The sequence below is a fragment of the Oreochromis niloticus genome, linkage group LG3, assembly GCF_001858045.2.
Source record: "Oreochromis niloticus isolate F11D_XX linkage group LG3, O_niloticus_UMD_NMBU, whole genome shotgun sequence".
In the NCBI taxonomy this organism is placed as follows: domain Eukaryota; kingdom Metazoa; phylum Chordata; class Actinopteri; order Cichliformes; family Cichlidae; genus Oreochromis; species Oreochromis niloticus.
In genome coordinates this window covers 30684391-30699127 of record NC_031967.2, presented here as the reverse complement: position 1 = coordinate 30699127, position 14737 = coordinate 30684391, and the positions used below count along the sequence as shown (strand labels likewise).

Below are 14737 nucleotides of genomic sequence, written 5' to 3'. Positions count from 1 at the left end.
GGTGTTTGAGTCCGTCCTGCACTGAGATAAATAAATATTCACCACTGATTAAAATATCACCTCTAAATGATATAGAGGCACATAAAATAGAACATAGTAGTTGTGTGAGTCAGTGTTCACATTATTTCTGTAGTTTTAAAGGAAGGATAGAGAGACCAAATACAGTTTTCAAGTGACAAACAGTTTTTGTCGAGCTGCTCTGAGACCCAAAAAGACTACAAGGTAAAGAGTAACAGTACAGGTCAGTTCTTCAGTATAAAACTTATTTGACCCTGATGTGTTTTGTTATTTACAAGCTTTTGAAAAAAAAAAAATCACATTGTTTTAGTTTTTGCAAACTATCTGTTTCATAGACTAGCTCCTGGGTCTAGAAAGCGATGATTTTCTGCAAACCTGCAATCATTCTAATCACCAGCAGGGGGCGACACCTCTGCTTGGAAAAATGCACCCAGTTGTATATAACTCTATGAGAGAACAACAATTTGGCTTTAAGATCTGTGACGTTTACGGACTCGTTTGCTAGTTTAAGATAACACAACGCGATCTCAGTTTCTAAATTTTGGTCTCTGTCAGCATAACTGATCTCAGTAACATCCACCACTCTCGCTCTTGACATCCAGATTGAAAACACTAACATAGCAATAACACTCCACTGGAGACTTATAAGATTTCACTAGCTATAAGCTAAGCTAACATAAAGAAATAAACACTACGCTGCTGTTAAGAAAGCCTTGAAAATCTCCCTGGATAACCTCACATTAATAAATAATCTTTATCTTCTTGAACGCTCTACTGTCATATGACCTACATACCTAATTGTACCTCAAATATGAATTTTATACTATAGGTGGATGAAGAGTGTGTAGCACTATCATCTCACAGCAAAAGGGTCCACAGGTTCAAATGCAACATCTGGACGGAGGCTTTCTGTCTGTCTGTTCTCCCTGTGCCGGTGTGGGTTCCTCCCGCAGTCCAAAGACATGTGGTTAGGTTAACTCATTATTCTAAGGCGGCTGTAGGTGTGAATGTGAGCATGAATGGTTCTCTTTGGTCTTTCTGCATTAGCCCTCTGACAGACTAGTGACCCTTCCTTGTTGGCTGTTGGGAAAGGAACAAACTCCACCATGTTAGATAATCAGAGAAAAACTAATGCCGACCGAGAAAGAAGCTCCAACATCGACACAGAAACATATTACGAGACAAAGATTGAGCTATTTAGCCACAATGACAAGAAGTATGTTCGAAAGGGTAAAGCTGAAGCTTTACAACCTAAAAACACTATACCAACTGTCAAGCATGGAGGTGGTACCATCACGCTCTGGGCTGTTTTCCTGTTAATGATACTGGTACATGATATGCTTTTGACCATGTGTGGATTAGAGAAATTCAGAAAAATAAATTCAGACTTGTGCACCTAATTCTTGTTTTCTAAAGCCTATGTGTGCTGGGCAATCATCCCACCCTGGAAAACGAACAGTTCAAAGATATGACTAAAAGCCCAAAATTACCCTGACATTCATTCCATGAAGGGTGGATGTAAACTTCTGACCACAACTGTACGCTGATCTCATCATTTGAAACTTTGGTGGTGTTTAATATGTGCATGTATCAGAATAAATATGACAATACACAGAGCAAAACATAACAGGTCCTCTGTTGTATATAGCCGTGCTTTTGTAGCATTAAGGCTTCTCACACTTACCAAATCCCTTGTCTGTGTGTCTGAAGGGGACTGTTTTTGTATATCACAGTAGCGCCAATCAGCAAGAATTAAATCATGTCACATTTTTCAGGGTCACGTGTATCAGATGCTCCATTTACAAGAAAAAAAATAATCAGTTCCTGGAAAACTTTAAAACATGCCAGATCAGTGACTTAATAACCTTCAGTTTTACATCAAGTCCACTCGTGAATCATCTCCTCGCCACATGGAGTAAGTCATCGTCACAGGCTCCATTCGAATGCTAATCACAGTTTCATATCAGGCTCAGGATGTGTGTGCGTGTCGAGTCAGACACGACAGATGCAGGAACATCACCACCTTCTGTGCGCTCGTTTCTCCCTCGAACACATGCACATACATCGAGGTGATTTGCAGCATCCTGCAGCAGATGGTGGAGCGAGTGCTGTGACTCACTGAGGGTGTAAGGGTGCATACAGAGTGAGAAGGAGACAGTAAGGATAAGGAAAAGGGGAGAAGGGCTTTGCTTCGTGCTTGTTGCAAGAGAGCTGCTGTAATGACGTAAAATAAGCCCATCGTGTGTGTGTGTGTGTGTGTGTGGGTGGATGCTGCGTCTTTTCCCCTCGTCTCCTGACTGTGCAGTACTCACCTCTGGCCACACAGCGGAGCTCTTCGCCTCCATGTGGAAACCGCATAGAGGTGAGTCAAGGAGTTTGAACATCACCTTTTAAAGTCTCACGCTGTCACCCACACGCTAGCAGGCGAACGTGTTTATCGAGAACTTAATTAAAGGTTAAACGATAAACACGCTCACCTGCGTCACCGATTCTGCAGCGCCGTTAATTATTTATCAAGACCCCACCCTTCAGCAGCACCCTCGCTACGGCTATCGTTGTCTCCAGGGAATACACCAACCTAAAGAGGTGTAGATCACACAAATGTGTGTGTTTCTTTCAGTTTTTAGGGTTGGCACACAAATACATATACACTTTCTCACACCTTTCCCGCCATCCTGTCCCTCCAGGCTTCCTGTTTTCTTCTCCGGGAATATCAAACGTGTTTTTATGTGCGTGTTGCATCTTTTATTGGAATCTGCCCCTTCTTCTTTCCCGATCCCTCTTCTCCCTGCCGGGATATCTCGCCTTCTCTGCTGTTATGCAAGCAGGGAGTGGTTTAATAATTCAGCACCATCTTTTCTTTTTTATTCCCAGGCTTTCCTTTTACACTACAGTGACCTGCAATGTTGACTCACACGCACTCATAATCCCCACACACACTCGAAAACGACACCCACACACCGATAATGTCACACAGCCTACAAAACAATGACGTTACTCCACTCCAGAATTTTTTTTTTCCCTTTTTTATTCTTTTCATTTTATTTGGCAAATGATTCTCCACTTTTTCTTCTTTTAATTTTTGCAGTCTTTTTTTTTCATTGTTTCTCTTTTCATTTATTTACAATAGTAAAAATAAATCTTTCTCTTCAAGGTTTTACATTCGACATTTACAAGTGCAATGTGTAACATGTCCATCTTATAAAGTGCATTTGTACTTTTTAATCATGAGCCGACCGTGTTGCCGCACAGACCCGAGAGGAGCAAAAATCAAAGGAAACACAGTAAGAAATCATAGAAATCCAGGAAGAATGATTCAAGAACATCATATTAGGTCTCTGACATCACAGTATCGTTACCCAATAACACGCTCGGTGCTGTTTCTCATCGGGACCAACAGCATCGATGCGTAAAACTACGTCTTTTTCTGTCCGTGAAGGCCATACTCGGTCCGATAGAAAATTAGCTCTGTAATGGTTTTTTTGAAATCGATTGACAATCTCTGCCAGGTTGTAGGTTACAGAGGGGAAACATTATAAGCCTGACTGACAGTTGAGCTGGTCCTGCTTATTTGCTGTAGGCACTCGCCCCAAACCCTGCTTTTTTCAAAAAACCACAAATAAACAGAACCTTCATGTAAATGCTTGTGCTCACAAGAAAATAAAAGAGGCTTTAAAGGATGGATAAGGAGACTGTATATAAAAATAGACACACAAGAACGAAGAAAACGAAGACCGGCAATGTTTTTCTGTCTACCGCAGCAAAGTGAAGGTTTGCCTCTGCCCCCTGGTTCATTTCTACTTATTTACTCCCACCCCTCCTTTTTCTTTTCTATTCCTCTTTTTCTTTTTAATCTGCTTTCGGTGGGGACTATTTTTAGACGGCGCCTGACCGACTAGCTTCCTGCAGGCCACGGATAGCAAAATGTTAGACAAGAGAAAGAGACAGAGGGAGGTGGGAGGAAGGAGTTGAGGATGGCAAAGATGGGCTGAATGGAAAGAAGAGGAGGGGGAGTGAAAAAGATTGATAGAAAGAAATGAGGAAAAAAGGGTGTTTTCTAAAGAAGACGGGGGGAAAAGTGGCAGGCAAGTGAAAGCGATGGGGAGGAGGAAAAAGTGACGGTTTTTTCAAACGGAGGAGGGGGTGTCTTTGAAACGACCTGCTCCCTTAGACACGACTCAGACAATATGACGTCACCGGAGCCCTGACTCTGTGACGTAAAACTGCTGCTCACGAACTCTCCGTCTCCCTGTCGATCAGTGCGAGTGCTCCCCCCCTTCACTTTACTGCAATCTGTATCGAGACTTGTGTTTTCGGAGGCGAGTCTGCAGTTAGAGCAAAAAATAAGTATATATAGATCGGAAAGATTTACTGGTTCTAACGACTTTGCGTCTTTGCCCTCTGATTAACTTAAGATATATACAAACCAAAAAATAAGACACTAGAAAGTCAAAAATTATGGCACTTTTTTAAGCATATCCAACACACAACTTTCCCCCCCAAAGAAACTTTTGACGTTTGTTTATAGGAAGAACACAGAAGAATAGGAAGAAACACACACTCACAACAGACTCACAGCAGCGACCATGTCTTGTAACTCATGCCCTGATGAACATTACAAAAATATACATTTCTGTACAGCATTGCATAAGAAAAATAACACGCGCGCACGCACGCACACATGCGCTCTACACGCTCTTCTTTTCTTTTTAAAAACTGAATTATAAGTCCTGTATAGCGGCTGACAAAAACCATTCTGCGTGTTTGTGTTTACAGTGAGAGTTGCTATGGTTCATTACAATTGGCTATGATCCCGGGCACACGCGTTAAACCCACACACACACACATACACAAACACACAGTGAGTGGTCGCTCCGCTCCTGTCCCAGGAATGGTAGACTGAGTAGTGGCATATTCACAGATGAGTCTTATTAATTGTTAAAACAACCGCTTGATGGACATGCCAGATGGGACAGTTTTTAAAATACAGCTGGAATTCACAGCGACTGATTAGTCGCCGCTGTGTTTGGATTTCAGCAGGCTTGTTATATTTATATATAGCAATTAAATATATATTTATATTTAAGATTTTATGCAGAGTTGGATCAAATGAACAGTGTGAGCTTTGCTTTAGTTTTTTGGACACCCAAAAACTCCCTAAATAGTACTGTGAAAGTGTAAAACTGAAATCCTTAAATTTCCAACACAGCTTTTCAATTGGAGACTTGAGGTCACAAAATTTTGAAACACACTGAGAATTATGTTATCCACTGACAATTTTTTAAAAAGAGGTTCCATCTTTAGGCTTTGGTCACACAAAAAAGTAAAATTTATGTGGTTTTATTTCATAAAATATGAGATTAATATGTAACTTACTGAGATGTTGACATGCTAGCGCTAGCTGGCAACCTGCTAATGCTAGTTAGTCACAATATTTCTCTAAGCATCTGTTTTCTTCATCTTTAATGAGCTGTTTACACCATGAGTTTTTTTGTTGTTTAAACTGTATTTAATTCAATTGAATAAAAAGAGTTTGTGAAGGCAAAGGAAGTAGTTGAAGGTAGCTAGCCTATTAATAGCTAGCAAGCTAGTTTGCAAGATAGCTAACAGGATGCTAGATTCATGGATATGAGTACAGTACTTTTAAACCAAGATGGCTACAACACGAGGCTTTAAAACAGGACTTCAGAAAACACCGGTAACTACAATCATCTTTTAACCTGTCCTCGTACGGTATAGTGCTTCATTCCTCAGTGCTATCATGGATTCTGAAAGTTTATGCTCACCTAGGCAATGTCCACATGTGTGTGTGTATTTTGGTAACCATATTTTTTTTCTGTTCATTTTCTGTCCTCATGTAAATGGCATATTGGATCACTGAATATTGAGATTTTGAAGAACTCCTGCCAGGGTGAAGACTTTCAGAAACTTTGTTTCTGCGACTACATGGGGACAAGAAAAACTGAGCTTTTGTTTCGGAGCATCAAAGATATTTATCTTTATCTCTTTAGCCTTTATCTCCTTTCTGGATGTCAGACTGTGCGCCATGTTATTGTTTGTGAGCTTCTGACTTGCCAACATTTCCATATCGTTAGGGTTTATGGATATCGCCAAGTGTTGCTTTGGCATCCTCTTGATGGAACTTGAGTACAGAGATGTTTTTGAAAACAAACTTGAAAAAATCCATGTTTTTAAAGATATCCATGTGCATGTGGATGTAGACTAAGTAATGTGGCGTTCGCTAATTTAAAAATTTCCATGGTATCATTGAATTCCACATTTAGATATGTTGCTGTTTGGGTTTAGGAAACTGTAGGAAAGTTGTGGGTTTTACAGGAGCACACGCCTTAGTTTCACAATGTCATAGCTTATACTAAGTCTACTTTTGATGGTTTCCACATTATGGCTCATAGTCAGATTCCCTATGGAGAATATGAGTAGGATTTTCACTTCCTGAAAGTCATTGTTGAGCTGTATTTGAGTCTTTGGGAAAATGGTCCTCGCCTCAGTTTTCCTGTGACCTCTGCAAAATCTTTTCTTATGAGTTTATGGTCTCAGTTCCTAGCTTCAGATCATAGTGAATAAAACGTGAATGCCATTTTGTAGATTTTGGTTATTCTTATATAGTTAAAAAGGAGAGTCATCCAGGATATGCCCATTGGTTGAACTCCTCAACCATGTGTCATCAGCCAATGATCCAATCCTTTACTAGGTTTCTTTATAATGGCAAACGTTCAAAACAGGGCTACCACTAGGTGATGTCACGTGGCTACATACATCTTTTACACTGTTTATGTTTTCCTGTTTTCTTCCTCATAAATAAGCACTGAACAGATTAGAATGGTAAATGCTGGTGTTCCCATGGTGTATCTGGAGTCAAGACAATTTCAAATGTTGAAATTTTTAGGTGGCCCTTACAGAGTCTAAAACAAACCTCAAAATTCATTTCCCTTTAATCCAGTTCTGCTTCATGATTCTCTAGTAGGTTTGATTAGCCTTTAAGAGGAAAGAAGATGAGTTTAAAAGCCACATCCCTGCTAGTGCAGATCTTCTTTTACTATTACAATTAAAGGGCCAAACTGTACCACTGGCAACACTGGCCGTCTGTTAGAAACCGTACTGGATGTGACATTATCCTCACCTAATTTGTGACTGCTCTGTTCCATCTAGCATGTCCAAACACAGGTGACTAGGCAAGTCTCGCATATCATTGTGCATACAAGAGAACTGTGTGCCAAAAGGATCCGCATCAGTTTCCTGTGTGAAATAGATTCATTCAACTCTCGTGCGTGGATACGTTTCACCCTCCCTCGCACACTGCTGCGGTTCACCCAGTGCCAAATTTCATCCACATCATGCTTCCAGCCTCGGAGTAATTGAAAATATTTCACTTAATAATTGATGCAGGTGGTTTACCATTAGGCAGTTCCATCAATGCAGTGATTGAGCAAAAGAGAGAGGAAGGGAAGAGGTCGCACCGGCAACTTGTTCAACTGGTGGTTTTATAATTAAATTATCAAATTATTAAATTGGCTGCAGATGCATTTTATTTTTGGAGGTTTCTGTCTGCAGTAGATGAGCTAAGAATAGAAATGGAACATTTATTTACTCGTTAGGTTTTCCATGCTTTTTGGAAAGCCCCGACCAGGCAGCCAGGATCATATTTCTTTCCAATAAAACCCAATGTGCCATTTGTTGCCTTGAAACATTTACTTTGAGTTATTCTGCAAATCTTCCAAAGCCGACCGCTTCTCTTTCTCTCTCCATTTCTCGCTTGTGGCTTTTTGTACACAGCAAAACACAGTTGGACATTATTGCGAAGGAGTTATTTGTTGTTGTTGTTCCAATAAGGCCAAAACCAAACAAATAGAAATCAAAAGAAGACACAAGAGAGTCTGCCGTTTCCAAAGGAAATCGTTGACAGAAACTCGTGCGGCTGTTGTTCTGCTAACAACTGCTGCAAAAACAACTGATTGTTGCTTCCTGCCAAGAAAAGTAGAAAATACTTCTACTCTAAGCTTTAATTTACATCATAGAAAAAGAAAATACCTGCTTCTCCTGTGCGCCATTTTCAGAGTTTCATTGAGTACATGTGTGTTTTTTGCTTTCACGCAATAATGTTGTGATTTATTTGGTAGAAAGCGTTGAATTTGGAAGTCACTCCCTGTAGTTACACAGTTTTTTTCCTGTGCTGAGTCTTACTGTTGCAGTTTGAAACTACAGCCCAGTTTCCATAAACTATTTTCCCAAAGCCAGCACACCTCCCACACATGTATATGAGCAGCATGCCAGCAGCTTAGTCATTGAAACTCTCTCCGAGGTTGCTCTGAGGAACACGAAAGTGAAAAGTATCTCCGTAGATCATTTAAATACAGATCGAGGTTGGCAATAAATCCCTTCTCCGTCTCATCCTCACAGCATTCTCTGTACATTAGGCCAGCTCCCTGTACCATTACTGCTCAGATGTTATTATCATTAGCTGGATTTACGGTGCATGATGCCCTTTCAGTGGGGAAATAACTTCATCCTGATTGGGTGCATGGTGGACGTGACCTGAGGTTGCGTTAAAGCGCGTCTCGCCTGGCGTTTCTATTTCACGCCACGTCACCTCACCTCTCTTGCTTCTCATTAACCTGCCGAGCCTTCAGAGGTGGCCCGCGGCGGAGCTGCACTGCTTCTTCAAGGCGGGGAGAGACTGTGTGTGTGTCTGCAGAAGGTACCCAGCTACTGCTGACAGGCTGCACATAGGGAAATTAAAATGGAAGCTACAGAATTTTTCGCCATACGATGCTTTGTTTCCTTCTTAATATATAGACTTTTGCCATTTCCTCTGAATCTATGACATACATCTATGAGTGTTTAAGTGTAAGCATTACAAACATTTAGCACATTTACAAAACACGTCCATTGAGAATTTATTTTCAGAGGTGCAAGCATGGCAAGTATGACTTAAAATGTAGTGTAGCCGACCAAAGCTGCCCCCGATGAAAAACGACCTTTTCGATATGGATTGTGCTCAGCTCGGCTAATGTAAAATCAATTGGGCTGTGGAGCCAGAGTGCTGTCTAACTTTAGAGCCGCATGGCCAAAACAGCTTTATGGAGATTGCAGAAAAACACAGAGGTCCTGTTCGCCTCAGAAAAACATTACCTGCTCTCACCTTTCCCGGTGACCACGGGAATTTCTGCTGATGACAAACACGGGGACAGAGAGGACGGGGTCATGGTGGCATGGCAGGACCCCGGCTAAGGGGGTAGTAAATGTTCACAGATAGCGGCTAGTGGGATAATCACTGTTATACACTGATATATGATACTGATGCCAATATTTGGTAATTTAAAAATCTGTAATTCCAATATATATATGCCAATATTTTTTTTGTCAGACACATGAAATATAAACAGACTTTTAACATTTGTTATATGTAGTTATTTATTTATCCGTTTACGCTCTGCCTGTCTCTGTCTGAATCAGCTGATTGTCGTATTTGTGGTGTTCCAAACATGTGTCGCCAACAGGTTACTTGCAGAGTGCCCTCTGGTGGACAAATCATCAACACTTATAACATGGTTGAAGTTGGAGTTTCTCCCATCAGATCTTTGTTAAATTTTAATTTATCAGACATTTTCAACACCAATACCAGTAGATCGCCAAAAGGCTGATTATATCGTCCCGCTGATAGATCAGTCAGGCTCCGATCAATGTCCAGTCATCATTTCTGGTAAGTATACAGCTTGCTGTGGTCAATTTGAAATAACATTACCACGTTTAATTTTAAACACTATGCAAGTACGGACATAGCGTAAAATGCAAAGTGTATGCAGATGTTAGCTATTGATACTAAGCATAAATGTCTCTTGTGCTCTCTTGTGCCACAATGATTAACTAGCACTACTAACATTGTTCTGCGTGTCTTTTTGAAACTGAAGCAATCACATAACAGAAGAGTTATAGCAAAACCAAATTTTTAAATACCTTTATCCATCCAGGGGTGGACAAAAGGGGTAAAAGAAACTCCAATCATGCTGGAATGCTCCTTTAAGGCCCGTCTCCCATTTCCCCATAAAGAACAGCGTAGCCTACTTTCCGGCGCTCTCCCTCCCCGCAGCAGAGAGCATTCCCAGGGTAGCAGCGCTCTGCAGTGGCGCTGTCCTTGGTGCTGAATTCAGCTCTCTCTGCTTCACAGTCACGGCACAGCGGCAGGCTGAGAAACCCATTTTTCTCCAATGCGGAGCAGATTTCATTTCATCGCGCCAAGGACAACACATGCCAGCCTAAATATGGAAATCCCTCTCTAGATTTTTCAAACTAGCCGGGCTTGTTTATGCATTCGGAGACTGGTACATTAGATTTCATTTCGGATTTGAATGTTTGAGGAGGGATGTTGTGTGATTAGCTTTTTTTTCTCTCTTTCCTGAAACTTGCACCGAAATGGGTAAAACAAATAATACAGGCTGTGCTGCTGGCATTGGGAAAAGGCTTAATGGGCAAGACTCAGCTACTTAATCTGCATCAGCTGAAGGAAACATTGTTCAAAAATGTTTCCAGGGAGAAAATATTCTCGTTTTATTACCAGGAGAAGGTAGCTCATTGTGAATTTTCAAGGTCGTTCCTTGTGTATATTTAGCTCATTGTATTTTTATCCACACGCCACTTAATTTCAAACACATCAGTTAAAACACAAACAAGTATTTTAAGACTGTTTCACTCCTTCTGATTGCATAACCATGCAGTGCTGCCCAGCCTCAGGACATACAGAGATTTAGCAAATTTCTTCCTAAATCTCAGCTTCACATATATGCTACTCTTGAGAAGCAGGCCTCACTTTTCGCACCCTAACAGAGGCCAGAGGAAAAGTCACCTGACACATCCCCCACCTCCTACCCCAGCTCCCACACCCATGATGAGGATACCTTAAACAGGCGTTTGCAGTTGGTTTCTACACCATCTCCATCCATCATTTTGGTTTTCTCAAGGCTACAAACTTTCATATCGTTTTTCTTTATTTTCCTTTTTTTGACCATGCATCATCCTCTTCTCCATCATCCACCAGTGCCACATCTACAGCGGCCAGCTGAGTGTCCGCCATCAGCCTGCCCCGATATGAGAAGCAGAGGAAATCTCTTTCCTCTTTCGTCCTCGCCACCTCTTGTTCCTCCAACCCTGACTCGACCTCAAGCATCACACTAAGGAGACACCAACCTTCCCTGCTACACATCACTGGAGGTCCTGGGTCTTAAGGAGAGGTTGGAGGGGACACACCCACAGCAGGCCATCCATAGCGACTTCTGGATGTCTGGGTTTCGGAACGCATAGATGATGGGGTTGATTACAGAGCAGCAGGTGGCTGGGAGGACCGTGGCGTAGGTGTATATTACGGGGTAGCTGTAGTCAGCCACAATGGAGTACATAGCGAATGGCAGCCAGCACACCCCGAAGGCACACAGGATGGCCGACAGTGTGGAGACACCTTTGGTGGTGGAGATGGCCACAAACTGGTGCTGCACCGCGATCTGCTGCGCATGGCGGAAGGCGATTTTGCAGATTTGAAGGTAGAGCTGCATCATGAGGGCAAAGACCAATAAGAAAGTGACGGCGAGTGCCACGGCGTTGTTTTTAGTGACAGGTCGGCAGATGCTGCACGTGCTCTCGTCTCTCAGACAGTTCCAGCCCAGCGCCGGCAACAGGCCGAGCGTGAGGCACAACACCCAGATGAAGACCACCATGATGTAGGTGAAGGTGACTGTCCGTTCAGTGTGGTAGGTCAGGGCGTTGTAAAGCGAGAGGTACCGGTCGACCGTGATGGCGAGGATGTTGAAGACAGACGCTGAGAAGGCCGAGATCAACAGTCCAACGGACAGCAATGTCACGAACTCCACCGAGCTGTCGATCAGATAGGTGAAGACAAAGTTCAAGATGAGGCCCAGGCCGGCCAGGAGATCCGCCACCGCCAGCGATCCAATCAAGATGAACATGGGAGCGCGAAGCGTCGGCGTGTAGAACAGCACAGCGATCACCAGGGCATTCTCGCAGGAAATGAGAGTCCCTGTCACGCAAAGCGCAATGTCCCACGGGCTGACTTCCTGAAGAGCGACGGCGGTGGTGGCCGGCCGGAGGTCAGGGGTCACAGTTTGCACTACAGGTTCCGACGAAGAGTTGGCGGGGTCCTCAACCAGGCTCCACGGGGTGGAGGAGTCAAAGGGGTCGAGGGGAGAAGAGGAGTTGAGGCTGCTACCGCCGCCGCTACTCATGGCTGCCACCGCGGCCAGGGAGAGAATCATAGCTGGAGAGAGGAAGGAGGGAGGGAAGAAAGGAAGAGGTGAGTCAGGAAAGAGGTGGAGCAGAGGTGCGAGGCGTTTGTGTGCAGGAATGTGACATAGCAGAACGATGGAAACGGAGAGATGAGTTAAAAACACGATGGGAGAAGTTTTCAGAAGAAAGTGGAAGCGAGGATGACGAAAGCAAAAAGAGTGGAAGAGGACGTGAGACGGAGAGAGGAGGGCAAAACAAACGAGAAAAGCAAGGAGGAGGCAGAGGAAGAGGAGGAGCAGGGACGTGTTCTCAGCCATCCCGTTTCACAAAAGACCAAATAAAAAAATCAGACTTTTTTTATTCATCCATTCAGAAACTCGTGAAAACGACCGCGCACTTTTACCCTCCAGCATGCACGTCACCAGCAGCTCGTGCACCACGCTGACAGGTAATTATCAGCAGGTGTGAACACACACACACATACACACACAAGGACAAGTCTTTCATAAATGGCAGTACTATTCCTGCCATTTTGGCTTCAAGCAAACCAACACATACACCAAATAAACAACACTGTCAACAACAACAACACCAGTAATAATAATAACGAGAGTCTGGCTCGCTCCTACCTGACAGAGTCCGGACAACCAAAATCATCACCGACTCTGTCTATTTTTAGAGCGTCTCTAAAAATGGTGCATGACGTCCTGGGGCACGGCTGCCGTCCTATTCACCGGTGGCGTGTGTGAGCGCGAGCCCAGATACGGGCGCGTGCGTCCGCAGTTTTCATTTAGAAGCTGCTTAATTCGGATTCTGATCCACATATTTGCGGCCGCTGACGCTAATTTTAGCCCAGCAGCAGAGCAGCCAGCGCGCGCGCGCACGCACAGCGACACACACACACACACACACACACACACACACACTCGCAGCCGCGTGCGCCAAAGAGAGATGTGGAGCTCCATTCATAAAAAAAAAATTCTGCCCCCCCCTCCTCTCGCACCTCCCACCTCAACGCCCCCACTCACCCCTCCTCCCCCTCCTCTATTCTTCATCTCAGTCCTCCTCTCGCACGCCCACACGCACGCGCACACACCGTCAATGACTGGAAACGTCCAGGGAAGGTCACCACCGTCCCCACCACCACCACCACCTACACCAGCATCAAAAGCCCCGCAGCTGAGAAGAGGAGGAGGAGGGGGGGCTCACATCCCTGCGGTAACGGGGAGCTCGTGCGCCCCGGAGCCCAGCACACAGCACTCACGAGCCTTTTTTGTTTTGTTTTGTTTTTTGTTTTAACGCCCCTGCCGAGCCTCCAGCACTGAGGGCAGGCTGTGTGTGCGCTTCAGCAAAGACAGAACAAAAGCTTAAATACCTTCATCGGTTTCATTCAGCTGCAGCAGTGCAGTCCCTGAGCCAGCGCGCGAGAAGGGAGAGAGCGAGAGGGAGGGAGAGAGAAAGTGGGATGGATGAAGACCACGCCACACACACACAAACACACACACACATTTACCAGCTCCGTGTCTTCTGCTTCTGCTTCTTGTATCTCTCTCCGTCCTCCTTTATTCTCCACTTCCCGTGAACGTGTTTTCAGTATTTTCTTCTTTCGGGGTTTCCCCCTGTCTCTCGCGCGCGCTTCTCTCCCAGTCAGCGGCGCGCGCTATATTCCTCCGTTGGCATGGTTATTAGCCTTCTGTCGGCTGCTCCGTCCTCGCGCTGCACATCCTCGGCCCCTCATTGGACGCGCTTGTCATTCTCCTCGTCTGACGTCAGAAGTCTCCGCTCCTCCAGTCACCGTCATCATGGTCTGTGTGTGAATCACGGAGAGAGGGAGAGTGGATTAACACATCGTCACCTTCACTGAGTTTATGTGTTTGTATGTAGGTCAGGTTTCAGAGCTCCTTATCGCCATTACTCTATCTTTATTATTATTATTGTTAAAGAGCGGGGTGAGCGTGTAACTGCCTGTGCCTCAGAGTTGGTGTGATCTGTCCTGGACTTGGAGGGGTGACTGAGCAACACTGTGCATCACACAGTGACTGATAACCCGCTCAAAAGGACAGTGGGACGCTTTGCTGCCTCCCACTTTAGGTTCTGCGTCACCAGGTGTGCTGATAGAAAAAAACAAACAGCTACAAAATGAAAATAAATAGCTGAAAGCGCATGTGCAAAAAGTACCTGCCTGTGTGTGTGTGGTCTGCAGCATAACCAGTCAAACTGGCTGTTGGTGCTGTGCAATACCAAGTAACTACAGGGCCAGTAATACTGATACCAATACCAATACTGATACGTTCAACTTACAAAGGTAGCTTGTGTAGTGTTGATCCATGTGTCAAGATCTATGAGTTTTACTTTCCGCAGTAATTTGTTTATTAGCACTTAGTAATCTACAATAAAGCATATAGTTTTAAACTGGGTTTTTAGCCCAGTGGGCTACATACTGAACCCTCAGGATTAAATGAAGTAT

The 14737-nt window shown here is 44.0% G+C and overlaps 1 protein-coding gene across 3 annotated transcripts; it reads right to left on the bottom strand.

The window, feature by feature from the left end:
* Window positions 1-3033: 3033 nt before the first annotated feature.
* On the bottom strand, window positions 3034-14008 carry gpr185b (G protein-coupled receptor 185 b). 3 transcript variants are annotated; one of them, XM_025905396.1, is made up of 2 exons: window positions 13784-14008; window positions 3034-12301 (listed from the first exon to the last, which is right to left on the bottom strand). In XM_025905396.1, the coding sequence occupies exon 2, from the start codon at window positions 12297-12299 to the stop codon at window positions 11229-11231; it is 1071 nt and encodes a 356-aa protein (XP_025761181.1). In that variant the 5' UTR covers window positions 12300-12301; window positions 13784-14008; the 3' UTR covers window positions 3034-11228. The 3 variants fall into 3 exon arrangements, with proteins under 3 accessions (XP_025761181.1, XP_019209008.1, XP_025761180.1); XM_019353463.2 differs by lacking the exon at window positions 13784-14008 and adding an exon at window positions 13646-13773; XM_025905395.1 differs by lacking the exon at window positions 13784-14008 and adding an exon at window positions 12900-13154.
* Between the last annotated feature and the right edge of the window lie 729 nt (window positions 14009-14737).